The sequence below is a fragment of the Dipodomys spectabilis genome, unplaced genomic scaffold (assembly GCF_019054845.1).
Source record: "Dipodomys spectabilis isolate Male_0828 unplaced genomic scaffold, ASM1905484v1 ptg000051l, whole genome shotgun sequence".
NCBI lineage: Eukaryota > Metazoa > Chordata > Mammalia > Rodentia > Heteromyidae > Dipodomys > Dipodomys spectabilis.
Genome location: NW_024870728.1, coordinates 1,740,604 through 1,755,553, shown reverse-complemented (window position 1 = coordinate 1,755,553; position 14,950 = coordinate 1,740,604). Strand labels below are relative to the sequence as shown.

The following is a 14,950-nucleotide window of genomic DNA, read 5'->3' as shown; positions in this document are numbered from 1 at the left end:
GTATACTTTGCCTCTTCCCTGCTCCTTTCGTGGCAACATTGATTTACTCCAAGCTTCAGGCATATTCAGTGTTGTTAAACCTTCCTTCTTCTTTTGTATTTTCACTATCAAGAAATTTTTCATGAGGTTCCCATTCCTTACTTGCTACTTTCTGCTGTGTTACAATACTAAACTAGAGTAAAAGAAGGTAACTTGTCTACTCTTGATTTTAGAAAATAGTATCTAAAATTTACAGCCAAATATGTTGTGTAATTACTACACTTCTTGTTTGCTTTACTAAAGTTCTGAGTCTTAGGATCAGCCAGTGTTTGGTTGTTCCTCATCTGTGAGTTCTCAGGAATATTGTACCATTTTATCTGTTTATTTATATGGAGTTTTAAATATGTGCCAGTATGTGTGAGAGCACTTAATAATGCTTATCACTATAAGAATGTACAGCCTGTACATAATCTAGTTTTAAAGACCTTGCAAAACATTTGAGTAAGGAAAAGAGAATGAATGACTGAAAACACTAATATTGCCTGTTAAGTGTTTCTTTAAGGCAAACAGGCCAATTTGAAGGACTAATTTTTTTGGTCATAATTTCCTTTGTCAACAAATAATTTACTCCTGCATCACCCAGACAATTAGTCTGGTGCTTTGTATATAGAATGTACATAAGATACCCCAAGAGTCTCCAACCATCAACTGTAAGAAATTGAGATTATTCTTTAAGCACTATCTGGATTATTTTTATCATAGGACTTAATTGTATAGTCATTTATTATGAATCAAACAGAATTCATAGAAGGACTGTCTTGAGTGAGAAAGATTTGAGGTGATAATCAGTGTAAATTTCTCTAATGAGGAAGTCTTTCTTAATTTATTACTGCAATATTAAACAGGATTGAAACATATACATAATTGAGGATTTACCATTAAAATTATTTATATATTATAGACAATGAAAGATTTCTAAAATTTTACCTCTAGAGATACTATTAAACTTTTAGCATATAAAATAGTATTTTAAATATATTATTTTAATTGCAAAGTACATTTTATGAATAAAAGAATGTATATAGTACTTAAATAATTTTTGGAATCTAATACTAAAAACCAACCCATGAAATTACCATCCAGATTCAGAAATTCAATATCATCAATACTGTTGGAACTGTTGTATATTCTTTTCTGTCCTAACGCCTGATTTTTTTCCTAGTTGATAACCAGTGTCTCAAATATGCTAATCAAAATATATTTCTAAAAATTATTGACCTATATTCATATTCTTAATGTTACTTAGGGTTTTTTGTTTGTTTGTTTGTTTGTTTTGTTGGTCATGGGCCTTGAACTCTGGGCCTGGCTCTGTCCCTCAGCTCTTCTGCCCAAGACGAGTGCTCTACCACTTGAGCCACAGCACCACTTACGGTTTTCTGGTGGTTTATTGGAGATAAAAGTTTCACGGCTTTTCCTGCCCGGTCTGGCTTTGAACCATGATCCTCGGATCTCAGCCTGCTGAGTAGCTAGGATTACAGGCATGAGTCACTGGCACTCAGCTTGTTCCTCCTTATATTCAGGAGTTCTTTTAATAGAACATTTGGATAGTAGTAATCTTTTCTCCTATCTTTAAGTACAGCAGGGCCTCCTTATTGGCATAGGATATATTCCAGGACCCCCAGTGGATGCTTGAAACCTCTTTACATTATTACACTTGAAATTGCTGATTGCAAATATGTGTTTTCAGGGAGGAAGTTAGGTAGTATGCTTTTTTATGACAGTTGGGTTCTTATGGTCTCATTTTCCAATTCAGAAAAATTATTATTATGGTATTCTCAGTGTCAGCTATAGAGGGAAGCACTATGAGGACAGGACTTTTCCTTAAGTAGATCTTAAATGTGATGTTGAAAGGCCCAATACTTAAATCCTCAGTTCCCTTGACCTGGTTCCTGTAAATATAAAGCATCATTGTCTCCTGGAGAAGGACAACATTGTAATCTTATGTGGTGGTGTTTCCTGAATACAACATTCCAGTTGGTGAATTCTTTGAGCTTTGTTTCTTCTATTAGCTGAGGCCCTTATTACAAACAAGGTTGACTGAGATGATATAATAACTGATAACATAATGACTTATAAGGTATTTTCAAATGTGTGGATTATGGTACTAATATAAGCAAGGTATATAGAAAAATGAAAATAGCTTTCTCAAACCTAGAATTATCAAAATATCTCTTAATTTAAATGAAGGAAGTCTATATTATCTTCATCATAGAAGCTCACTGTACACAATATGTTATCAAATAGTAGAAGGTCCTCCTGGAATGGTTTTCTATCAGATTATCAGCATTGGTTGCTGCTGCTGGCACACTGGTGTCTTGCCATGGTTGGACCCAGATCATCATTGGTAAGAAGCTAGTGTTGTGGGACTCATTTCCTAATATTGTGTTTTCTTTTTCTATGTCCACAGATGAATCACTTCAGTGATACGGGAGGGAGATTCATTAACATTATAAGGCAGGCCCATCCTGCCTTCATGGTGGAAATAATTTTTCATATTCTCATGCAATAGAAATATATTGGGTCTAGACCAGTTGCATCCACACATCTTTTCCCTGGGTATCCTTTTCACGGTCCTCTGATCATCCATCATTCAGGTCGCTATCCATCTGGCTCAACTTGTAGCCTCTGCTTATCAGGCCATTTTTTCTCAGCCGAAGTGAACCTTGGTTATATTAGAAAATTTTTATATATTGTTTTTTCAGAGATCTTACTTTCAAATGGATATACTGCTATTGTAAATAAACTTATAGCTCATGATAGTAGACCGAGACCTTTCTGTGTTTTCCTATGTATCTTATCCATGGTCTGACTCTTTGAATCTTATTCTGTCTCATCCTAAGTTGAATGATTTATAGTGTTTGAAATTTTATTTTCTGCCTTAGCCTCATAGCTGCAAGAGATTCAAGATACCTTTCCTTTATTTTTTCTTCTTTTCATTTTCTCTTTTCCTTTTTGATAAAAGTCCCTGAGTTTCATTCTTAGTCTACAATCAAGAATCTGGAGATTTATTTCCATATCTTTTTGTGGTTGTTGTAAGCCTTTTATAGCCTTCTCAAAAGCTTCTTTCAGCCAAAGTTGGTTTCTTGTTTTTGAAACCAAGAACCTAAACATCCAAATGCCTTGATGTTAGGAGATGAAGGCAGGAAATAGAACCTCAGAAACTTGTGAAAATAATTAGTAGGTTAAATGGCTAGGGAGCAAGTGAGGCCTCATTAATTTTAAAAATACCAATTTTTAAATGCAAAATTATTGTCTGTCTTCACTAAAGTTCTTTTTGTTTAAGCTAAACAACATTATTCTAAGTAGTTGAATTCCTGTCACCCCCAAATCTTCAATAGAAACTTTGTTCTAGTGAATACAGTAATATTTTAGTCATCTCTGAAAATATTTAGCATTTCAGAAATTTGTAGGATATGAATCTTTAACTGTCTAAACTCTTGGTTACAAGCAAGAGAAACTGGCTCTGATTGGGAAAGGAATTTGTTGGAAGACATTGAAGACTCACAGAAATAGTGAGAGGCTTGAATATCCTGAGAAAGATGAGTGAGCTAAAGGAACTCTGAGAGCCAGGAAAGCCCAACCCTCATCTTTTTGCATGGTTGTTTGGCTATGATACCAATGGATCCTACCACTGTCCTTGTAAAATATAATCTGCACAGTCACTGCTGAAGTCAGTATGGTCACTAGAGCTATTCTTGCTGCCATGAATGAATCCTGAGCCTCTCAGTTGTCTGTGTCATTATCTTTACATTCAGGGTTCTGAGTGGAGGCAGAGTTTCAGTTATACAGAGTGTATTGACTTCTAGTTTTCATAGAGAGGGTTTTTTCTTATAGAGAGGCCAGTCATCCTTTGTAGGGGGATGCTGATTTCTATGATGAGAATTACAGTTGCTCTATTCTAGCCTTTCATCATTCAGTTTGATATTAGCTCGGACTTTCACTAGGACTTGAATCAAGTTGAGGACGTTTCTGTTCATTAATCATTTGCTGAGCCCTTTTATCATAATTATTTTTCTTCTTTTTGAGATGATGTGTTTGTTGATTGTTATAGTGAATTCTATTGATTGATTTTTTTAAAGGGTTATTGTGTCTATCCTTTTTATATAACACTGATATCCTTTGTCTTAAGTATTTGGTAAAATTCATCAGTGAAACCATCTAGACCTGGAGGAGCTGTCTTTGTAAAAAGGTTTTAGACTGAATTCAATTTCTTTTTCTTTTTTTTTTTTTTGTTGGTCGTGGGCCTTGAACTCTGGGCCTGAGCGCTGTCCCTCAGCTCTTCAGCTCAAGGCTAGGGCTCTACCACTTGATCTACAGTGCCACTTCTGGCTTTCTGGCGGTTTATTGGAGATAAGTGTTTCACAGACTTTCCTGTCCGGGCTGGCTTTGAACCGCGATCCTCAGATCTCAGCCTCTTGAGTAGCTAGAATTACAGGTGTGAGCCACCGGCACCCGGCTAAATTCAATTTCTTTAATAGATATATGACTACTCAGATATTAGTCATATTTAATAATCGTAGACAATTTTTATCTTTCAAAGAATTTCCCTGTTGGATCCAATATATTGAATTAATTGTCTTGAAGTCACTTGTAACTCCCTTCTTATCCTTTTAATGCTTATAGGATGAGTAATTATACCCTGCTCTCATTCCTGATACTCAAACTTTGTGTCTTTGTTTCCTTGTTTTTCTTGCAGAATGACTAGAATTTGTCTATTTTATTCTCTTTTCTTATTTTTTAAAAAAGTTCTGTCCTCTGATTCCTGGTCTTTATTTTTTCCCCTCCTACTACTTACATGGAATTTAATTTGCTGCTCTCTCTGTTATTTAAGGTAGAGGCTTTGAGCATTGGTTTGGCACTTTCCTTTATCTCTTTCCCTCCCCCCCTTCTCCTTCTTTCCCTCCCTTTCTCCTCTCCTCTCTCTCCTTCTGTCTTCTCCCACCCTTTTTCCTTTCCTCTCCCTCCTTTTCCCCATCTGCTCCTGCTTCTCCCCTCTCTTTTCCTTTCTCTTCTCTCTCCCTCTCTCCCCTCCTCTTTCCTTTCTGCTTCTTCTCTTTTCCTTTCCTTCCTTACCTCCTTTTTTTTTTTTAACATGGTCTTGCTGGCTAGCCCAGTCTAGCCTCCTAATTTCCTTGACGCATCAAACAAATGTTGCTATATTATGTTTTCATTCAGCTAAAAAAGATTTCTTAATCTTTTCATTCTCTCCTTAATCTATACATTAATTTCCAAATATTTAAATATTTTCCTGATAACTTTCTATAATTTTTTTACCCTCATACTTCTGCTGTCATTGGCATTGTAATGTGCTTTCTTGGGGACCACTACTCAGGTTTGAGAAAGCACTGGTTTTTTAGGAGCACCAGTCAATGCACTGGCTCCTGGAACAGAGTGAGTATGTGGATTGTGGCTGCTTTTCATGGTTAGTGTGTGAGAGATAGGGCCAGCCTGCTGCTACCACTATTGCTTTCCATAGCAAAGTGAGAGGCTGAAATTTGTTAAATGTCTGTCTATTAGGCAACTAAACTCTCAAGTTCATTTACCACCGAGTACCTAAAAACTCTACCAGGCACACACCTACCTTTATAGAGAAACAGAAACTTCTTAGAAATGGAATGGCCCCAGAGAAGGTCCTAATGGTAGAGCTAAATTCTTGCAGACTGGGCAAAGGGATTCCTGGGCTTGCCTGGGTAGATAAGTAGACATGTGCTATAGAGGATTTGCTCATCTTTGATTGCCCCAGCACCCTTTACAAAGGCAGCTATTTCAAGGATCTTATTACAGTTCCTACTTGCTATCTGTATTCAGCATGAAATTTTAAGATTATAATCTATATGTGGCATGAAAATACTTTTGAGAAAACTGTCAATTATATGTATATGCATATATATATAATATTCACAGATGATTGATACTTGCCTGTGAAAAAGTTGAATCTTTGATCATAATGTTAGATCTGTCCTAGTAAATGTAATCTTATTTTTAAAGGGCTAGTTCCTAAAATGTGAGTGGCAGGTTACTGCATGACTAGATTACAGATACTGTAATTTTCTTCTCTCTGCATTTCTAGATTTTCTGCCTTCTCCATGTAAACATTTTTTTGTTTAGATCAAATATTTTTACATTTACAGGTTAAAAACTAATAGAATTGTAAATAAACATGAACATCCACTCTAGTCTTGGTCAGAATTACTTAAGAAAGATAAAATTACACAGTAGTCATTGACTTCACTGGACAAGCGTGTCATTGTTTTTTCTGCTTGCTTCCCCTATGCACTGGGGATGATATTTCTGCTGTTGGAGGGTAGACTTTGCTAATACCCCTCATTTCAGAGAAGAGAGAGATTTATTAACCCCATTGTTCTCTATTTTGCCCATAGGCAACTGGCTAAAAGTCTTGGTCAGGCTGGTGAAATTGAACCTGAAACCGAGGGGATCCTAACTGAGTATGGCGTGGATTTCTCCGATTTTTCTTCAGAAGTTCTAGAATGTCTCCCTCAAACCCTGCCCTGGACAATTCCATTTGAGGAGTTTAACAAGAGAAGAGACTTAAGGTAAATGCTTGAAATGGTTTGAAAACAGCTACCCTTCCTTGTCTTTGGCCATCTTCCCTATCTTTTCTAGGGGCTGGGCTCAGATTTTCCTTCTTCCACCAATGTTCAGATTGAAAATTAAGTGCTTCTGTGTGAGAAATTGGCAAGCTATTTAGTCTAGTACCTGCTAATATATAGTCCATGTGCTAAGATTTTCACATAGTTAGAAAAAAAATTAGTAGTAGTAACAGTAGTAGATAGCTAATTTTCATGAGTAGTCTAAGACAGTGTTCATCATGTTGCAGTGGAGCCAGCCATGGTAATTCCCTTATTTATTGCTCATGGTACTTTGTATGGCATGCAGAGTAGCTGCAGCAGAGACAGTGTGGCCTGCAGAACTGAAGACATTTACCCTGTGGTCTTTGCAGAAGTTACTGGCTCCTGGGGCTGGGAAGGTGGCTCAGTGGTAGAGCGCTTGCCTTGCATGCCTGAGGCCCTGGGTTCAATTCCTCAGCACCACATAAGCAAAAAGAAAAAAGCCGGAAGTGGCGCTGTAGCTCAAGTGGTAGAGCTCTAGCCTTGAGCTGAAGAGCTGAGGGACAGCTCCCAGGCCCAGAGTTCAGGCCCCATGACCGGACCCACCCCCCCCCCCCCCAAAAAAAAAAAAAAAAAGAAATTACTGGCTCCTGTTCTACCCCATTCTAATAGCAAAAGTTACAGAGGTCCCTTTCCTATTCTTTTTTCCTTACTGGATCCCATAGGTCTGGTCAAGCAAAGACAGTGTTATCTGATTAGAAGTACTTCCTCTAAATGGGCCTCTTTAGGCACAGAAAATGGATTCAGGACTTTGTGCTTGGAGCCTCATTTTAAAGCTTTACTTTTAGGTCTGGAATTTGTTGGAAAGTACTTTTGTGGTATTTTTATAACAACATCTTCTTTGAAGATGTTTCTTCATTGTGGGATGTTAGTTCTTTTCTGATATTTCTCTTCAGAATTTGGTTTCACACTGGCATTCATTTTGGATGCCACATGGTGATATTTAGAACCAAGAAAGTTTTCATACAATCCACTGAGGCTGCAGAAGGTTTTGGCCAAGGTTATCCCGTGTCAGAGTTGTTTCCACCACACTTGCTCACTGTGCAGATGAACTTAGGGCACCTTCAATTCTGGGTGCCCATTAGTCCACCAAGTTTGAGGATCTTCCTCTGCTTGCATCTTTCCTGAACTTTTTGCCTCTTTTTGTTCTCTTCTTGATGAGAAAGAAGGGAAGGAAAAGAAAAGGAGATAATTAGTCCTGTTTCATACTTGTTATTGTGACCTATGGAATACATGATATATATGAAGTCAGTTGAGTTACAGTCCTGCATTTTAGTAGTAACCCCACCTGAGCTCCTGCTGGTGTATAGGGTGATATTTCCTTAGAGACCTTTGTGTCTTTATATACAAATTGTGGGATTTGCTAAAATCTTTTTCTGAATGTAGGTATCTGTGAGGAGATTTGATGAGGAAAGATTGAATTCATTTATTTTGAGTAGCTGACTCTTATTGTTTGGTTTAGTATAGTCATTCTATAATACCAATCAAAAATTAAATGTACCTATTCTTTCCCAAAAAATCTGTTTTCAGGAGTCTGTCCTACTTAGAGAAATACACAAAGTACACAGAAATGTTCATTGTTGCCTTATTGTAAAAGCAGAACATAGAGACATTGCTAATGTCTACCAATAAAAGAATGGCTTAAAACCTATGGTTTGCCCATATGATATCATTCCCTATAGATCTGTGATAGGGACAGAATCCATGTGGGCTATCCTCTTAGGGTAGTCATCAAGTGTTAGGTACAAGAAGCCAATTGTAGAACACTGTGAGTTGAGCCTATTTTTGTAAAATAAAAATAATACAAAAGTAATATAACTCCCTATATGTATATATTCATCAATAGATATTTATGTGTGTATGTGCATGTGCACACAGTATACACATATAAGTAAATCATACTCTCAACCTAAGTGATGGCCATGAGGAATGGATTTACTCAAGTAGTAAGTAAGTAGGAAAGCTATAGTCTACTTTTCATTTTGTATACTGCCATGTTACTAAGCTTTTAAAAATAACTTTAGAATCATAAATTGAAATGTCAGGATAATATTCTTAGATTTTCTAACCTGTCCCTGGCCTGCAGAAAAATTTTAAGCATTTCAATAGTTATGGGTTCAGTACTACTCATGGCTCTGTGTTGATGTTACCCTTGCCCCGATAGAATAGAAAGACTTGCTTGGCCGAAAGCCTTTTAAATTATAACTATGTTCCATGATAAGAGATTCAAAGATAGAAGAACTTAGCAGACTCTCTTCAAAGATAGAAGAACTTAGCAGACTCTCTCTGTTATTATTGTAATAACAAATACTTTTAAAAAGACTACGTTAGCCTTCAAACATTTCCCCTCATGTGCTGCCCTAAAGATATTGTTGATATTTCAAATCTGATTTTTTATTTATCTGCATTTAAAATATTTCAATATGTACTACTTCACTATTATTTATATTCTAAAGAAAATAAAAATAATAGTAAAATTGTTAAGTATTTTAATTTTAGTTATCAGAGTTTGCCATTTTGATAATTTTAATTTTGGTTATAACAACTCAACTATTAAGATTTTACTTTATCAACTTGTGATATAGAAATTCAGAGGTTTGGTTCTAAGTCCTGTGTATTTTGATACTTGATTTGAATGGTTATCAGAAAAGAAAAAGTTATATTTTTCTGAAAATAATTAGAGGATGTGAGCTGAGGTTATTAAATAATATTATTTTTCAGTCTTATATGCCAGTTATATTCCAGCCAGTTTGGGCTGAAACCCAGCTAATAAATCCTATCTATACTAGTTTTTATAGAGTAATAGAAAGATGTTACACTTTTAAATCAGAATTTTTTTAATGTAAGTTCATAATCCCGTTACTCTTTGGGTGGCATTTTCAAATCTAGGTAGAAAATTCTACTAGGAAGTTTAAAAGTATACATATAAACTATTTTGTTATTTGTATATTTACATCATTTTGTGTGTGTATGTCAGTACTGGGGTTTGAACTCAAGGTCACATGCTCTTATTTGGCTTCTTGCTCATAGCTGGCACTCTGCTGCTTAAGACACAAGTCGAGCCTGGCATTTTGGTGGTTAATTGGAGATGAAATCTCACAGACTTTTCTTGCTTGGGCTGGCTTCAAACGGTGATCCTCAAAGTCTCAGCCTCCTAAATAGGTTAGGATTATAAGAGTAAGTCAACTAGCATACAGCTAACTTACATAATTTTTTAGGCCCCAAGTCATACAACTGTAGAAGCATCTCAGCATATCTACTTTAAAAAATGGTAGTTTTAAGCTGTAAATACATTATTGTTTTCAAAATGCAATAACTCTTTTGCTCAACATTAAAATTTCATTTTTACCTTGAAAGGGATAGGTTCATGTTTTAAAAATGGTTTTCAAATACTTGTTAGGTAGCCTATAATTGGTAGCCATTATTTTGAAGTTATAATGTGGCTGAGTCTGAATTATTATTAGTAACAGAAAAAACATTACTTTGTCATTTTCCTGGATTAGTAGTATTTCTGTTAGTACTGATATTATTGACTAATATTACCTTCAATCTCTGGATCTATACAGTGATACTTTTTTTAAATTTTAATTTATATTTTTTGTGAACATACTGTACAGAGGGGTTATAATTACATGGGCAGGATAATGCGTACATTTCTTATCAAGCATTGCAGCCTTCTCCTTTGTTTACCCTTCACATCCCTTCCCAGCCTCCCCCCCCCCCATACAGTGATACTTTTAAGGACTCATCTATTTTATAAAGATTTGTTTACCTAAACTAGTTAAAATCTATAAATCTCTATAGTAGGCACAGGAAAATACCATTAATTGTGGTTGGCTAAAAGCATAGGAAGCAATGAGAAGGTCCATACCATTGGATTTTGTTCTACAATGCTTTTATCTGTATACCTAAATTTCCCCCTGACCTATATAACTAGTGAGGACAACAAGGTTAATTCATAGATTTATGCAATCATAGTTAAAGTCTTATTTTTGCTACAATAAAATATATAGAAAGCGAAGTCTATAAAATATATTGATTGACTCAGATTAACTTCTTTGACCTGTCTTATGATAATCAATTTATTTAGTTAATCAACCAAAAAAAATGTTTATTGAACACCATCTCTGGACCCTGAAAATGCAATAATGAACAAAAATAGTGTCTCTACCCTGTGGCATTCTTAGTGTCATAGCAGAACAGGAATCAAATGTAGTCAAATATGGAACTGTAATGAAGGAGAGAGGTAGTTGGTACAAGTATTTGTAATAATGTGATTTTATTTCTTCTCAGAGAACTAGTGTCTTCAAAGAGATTTTTTTAATCTGTCAAGGTAATATTTGATATTCACAAAAAGCTAGTATTGAGTTTTATTGAATGCTGAAAAATTGCTGTTGTATTGATATATATATATATTTTATATATATATATATATATATATATTCTGTCAACTCCTAAAATCAAGCCTCCTTTACAATTTTTCTTTTCTCCCTTCTTCTTTCTTAAGACAATATTTATATAGTTTATATATGAATATAATATATTAATGCATGTAATATATGGTTTGTATATGTATATAATATATATATTAAATATTAGGTACTGAGTTAGACTCTGTAAATACAATGACAACTAAGGACCTAGTTCTTCAGGGAGGCAGAGTCCTACTCAGATAAAGTGCAATAGAAAATGGCAGGTAGGTCACCTGCCCAAGGTCATTGTGCCTGAGCTGAGAGAGGAGAAGGAAGCAAGCATGGCGGGAAATGGAGTTACTTCTCATCTCTATTTTAGTGATTGGTCTTGACTGTAGAGAGACAGTGAGTCCTCCTGTGACTCTAAGATCTCGACAGGGCTTGAAGCTGTATGGTTTGGTAGCTTCTTCATCCCTTCTCTCTGGAGCCTGTAGAGTTACTCTGGCTCTAGCTACGTAAGAACTTCTACATACCCGTTTAGGTTTGGTATTTGAACAATTATATTTGGAACAGAAAAGTTCCATCAATCTTTAAACCTCATAATCCAATTATGTCAGTAAAATTCCAGTTTTTTAGTCCAGTGGAATTGGGGTAATATTTTGCAAACTGAAGTTGAGAGAAATAGTGTTTATTTTGAAAAGAAAAATGGTTGGTTAGCAATTTTTAAGAAGAAGTAAGGCTGGTGTGAACTTGCAGGGGTGATCTGGCCCTTTTGATTGGGCTCACCATTTTTTTCTGGACCTTTGGCTCCTGTGTCTGGAGAATCCCTGTCTGCATGGCCTAGACCTGCAGCTCTCTTTAGCAGGGCATCTGAGGTTAAGCAACACCAGTTCTACAAATCTTTGGGGATTAGGAAGACACTATGTCCAAGGAAAGTGCTCACAGGAGGTTGTATCAAGAAATCCCAGGGCTACTTCTGAGACTGGCTGCATTTATTTCTCATTTCATTCATATTGCTTTGTTGCTAAACTCAAATAGGAAACCAAAGCTTAAAAGCTCAATTAACATGGAAAATGAAGACTTAAATATTGAAGGGAAAAATACCATGCTAAACTGATTTTATGTTTTCCCTACATGTAGTGTTACTGTGTATGTTTGGATCACATCACTTTTCCGTAAAGCCATGAGTTTCATTGAAGTGGAAGTGGTTTCTATAGCTTTTTACAAGAAAGCTTGTGGGTATCTATTTCTTTACTATTCCCTCAATAAAAAGGAAGCCCAGTGACCTCCACCGGACCATTACAAATGTGAAACTTGGCACTTAAAATTGCTTGCTCTAAATTTTCCAATTGCTTTCTCTTTTTTTTTCCATTTAATGTCGTTCTGCCAACTAGTGATTTTATTATTATAAACAGGACATTGTATTCACTTTTAAGAAGAAATATGAAGCTGGAGGTAAAATTACAAACTGCAGCTTCTCGGCTGCCAAAATAGAAAACAATGAGCTAAAAATACTGAGCACAGAAAGGGTGTTGTGGAAAGAAATATTGAAATATCTTCAAGGTGGAGCTGTTTCAAAACAATTTCCTCCTCACTCCAGGTAAAACCAACCTTGAAATAGCAACTTGAAAGGAGTCATATAATACCAACTTCTTTCAGGTCAACTCTTTTGTGGGAAATCTTTTCAAACATAACTAACATTAAATGACTAATGATCTTGCTGTTTATCAGGAAATCCAGTGTGATTAAATTGCCATTTAGAAAAAAGATTCCTCTGGGAAGGCAGTGTGGCCTCTTAGAGAAGCACTCGAAGTCAGTCCTGGCTCTTCTAGGGACTAGCTATGTGACTTGGTAGGAGTAAGAAATGCCATCTTTTATAAAATGGGTTTGTGACCAGATTGGGATTTTCTAAAAGGCATCAGTAGGTCATGGGTTCCTGGGGTTTTGATAGGTGTTATGAAGGCAAAGGATTCTGTGGCCAAGTGCTTTTGGATAACAGTGAGTTAATAGATTGCCAAGATTTTTTTTTTTCTCCAGGATCATCTCTTGGAACTAGTTTCATTGAATATACCTTACAACTTGATGACATTTTGAACTATGTTATCAATGGATTATCTAGGATCCTTTTGCTCTACTCAGATGGAAATCATGAGTAGCCAATAATAGCTGTTCTAGTGTTGGTAGACCTGGGCCCTTCAGTGTCAAAGGCTTGTTGGGTAGGCTGACAAACTTGGAAGCTTGTAACTTCAAGCTCCTAGAACTTCTGGCTCCAGACTTATGGCCGAAGGTGCTCAGGTTAGGTTAGAGACTTTCTGCTCTAGGTTCCAGTTTCTAGCACCTAGCATTTAGCAGCTAGTGAAATCTTTGGCTCTAAGCAGCAGCAAGCCATAGCCACAGTCAGCAGCAGCCAACGCTAGCTGTTATGGCCCTTGACCTGTAACGGATGTTGGGATGTTGTAACCCTTGGTCTTTTCAGTGGCTCTTTGTGTAGTTCCTGAGCCTTGAGTGGAAGGACCCTTGGCCTTCACAGCAGCTGGTGTTTCACCTTTTGACCTTTAGGTGTCCATCCTTGGTCCTTAAAGTTTAGCAGCTACCAGAAACTTCCACACACAGGGTATGAAGTCTCTCACCCACTGTCTCCTGCTCTCTTGGTACCTTTGTTGCTCTCTGCTACTTCTTTCCCCCATCTGCCCTCTGTAACTCTACAATTACCTTCTTGCTGCCATGCTTCTGCCAATGCTACCCTTCTTCATGTCACTAGCTTATCCCAGTCTCATGATACAAATCACCAATCAGTCAAAAGAAGACAAATTGGGGGACACCTTTTGGACCTATTAATGTTACAACACTAGGGGCAGCACCCAGGGTGTTTCTTGGCTATGTAAACTAAACTGAACAGTCAGGTGACCTAGCCAGGAAGAGTTTTGTGACATGAATGTAACAGGCAAATGAAAGGTTGCATTGCTAGTAGTCATAGCACAGTTTCCAGATTCACCAATCACTGGCTTCTTGCTGAGTTACTGAGGAGGTGCTTCCCCTCTGGAAGTTAGTTAGAAGAGCTGCAGGCTCATCTGCAGTCCTGCCAGAATGGTCTTAGCCTCAGATGCTGCCTTCCAAGGCATGGTTCAGGTTGTTTGAAGCAGGTACAACTTGATTAGTGCCTTCTGAGCAGGAGCCATGGCTTCACTTCAGTTACAGTACTCTTTGCAGCTTATGTGTCCTTAGAATGATTGCAAAATATCCAAAATAGCCTGGGTGGTAGGAGAACAGGTTGCCAGAGAAGGGGCTGCTTGACTGACAGTTACCCCGTGGTCTGCCAGGTGTATGAGAAAGGTCTGTCCTCTGCTCTTCAAAGGCCCAAATAGCCACGTTCCAGTGTTTTTGTTCATTCACAGGAAAAAAATCATTATAGGGTGATTTTAACAAGACTTAAAGCTCAACACAAAACTAACATTGTCAACAGCATTTAATAGTATTCAACAGTGGTTAACCCCAGCTCCTTAGGGGAGTTGGGTCCCTCTGTTCTGTCTCACTTCTAGGACCAACAGTACATACCTTTGTGTTTGAAATGTTCTTTCTGAGTTAGTATAGACATCTCTTTTATTGGATTTGAAAGAAAATAGTATTCCATTGAATATAGTATTCACATTTATCTGTGAAATAAATGTGATCACTCTACCATGTAAAATACATGATGGTTATATACGAAGTTTAAAGGTTATGTTTTACATTTCAGTTCTTCCATTGTTAAGGGTACTCCATCACTCCCCAGTTAGAGAGAAGCAAGATTAAATTGTTTGGTATTAGATGGAAAAGTTGTCATTGTTATTTGAAACCGCTGACAATACTATTCCTTTCACATAAATTCCA

The 14,950-nt window shown here is 36.7% G+C and overlaps 1 protein-coding gene across 1 annotated transcript in view; it reads left to right on the top strand.

The window, feature by feature from the left end:
• Dis3l2 (DIS3 like 3'-5' exoribonuclease 2) overlaps positions 1-14,950 on the top strand; it is a 341,977-nt gene that overhangs the window by 146,448 nt on the left and 180,579 nt on the right. Inside the window, exon 9 of the mRNA XM_042679162.1 lies at positions 6,420-6,593. Coding sequence (XP_042535096.1) covers positions 6,420-6,593 — 174 coding nt within the window. The remainder of the gene's footprint in view (positions 1-6,419; positions 6,594-14,950) is intronic.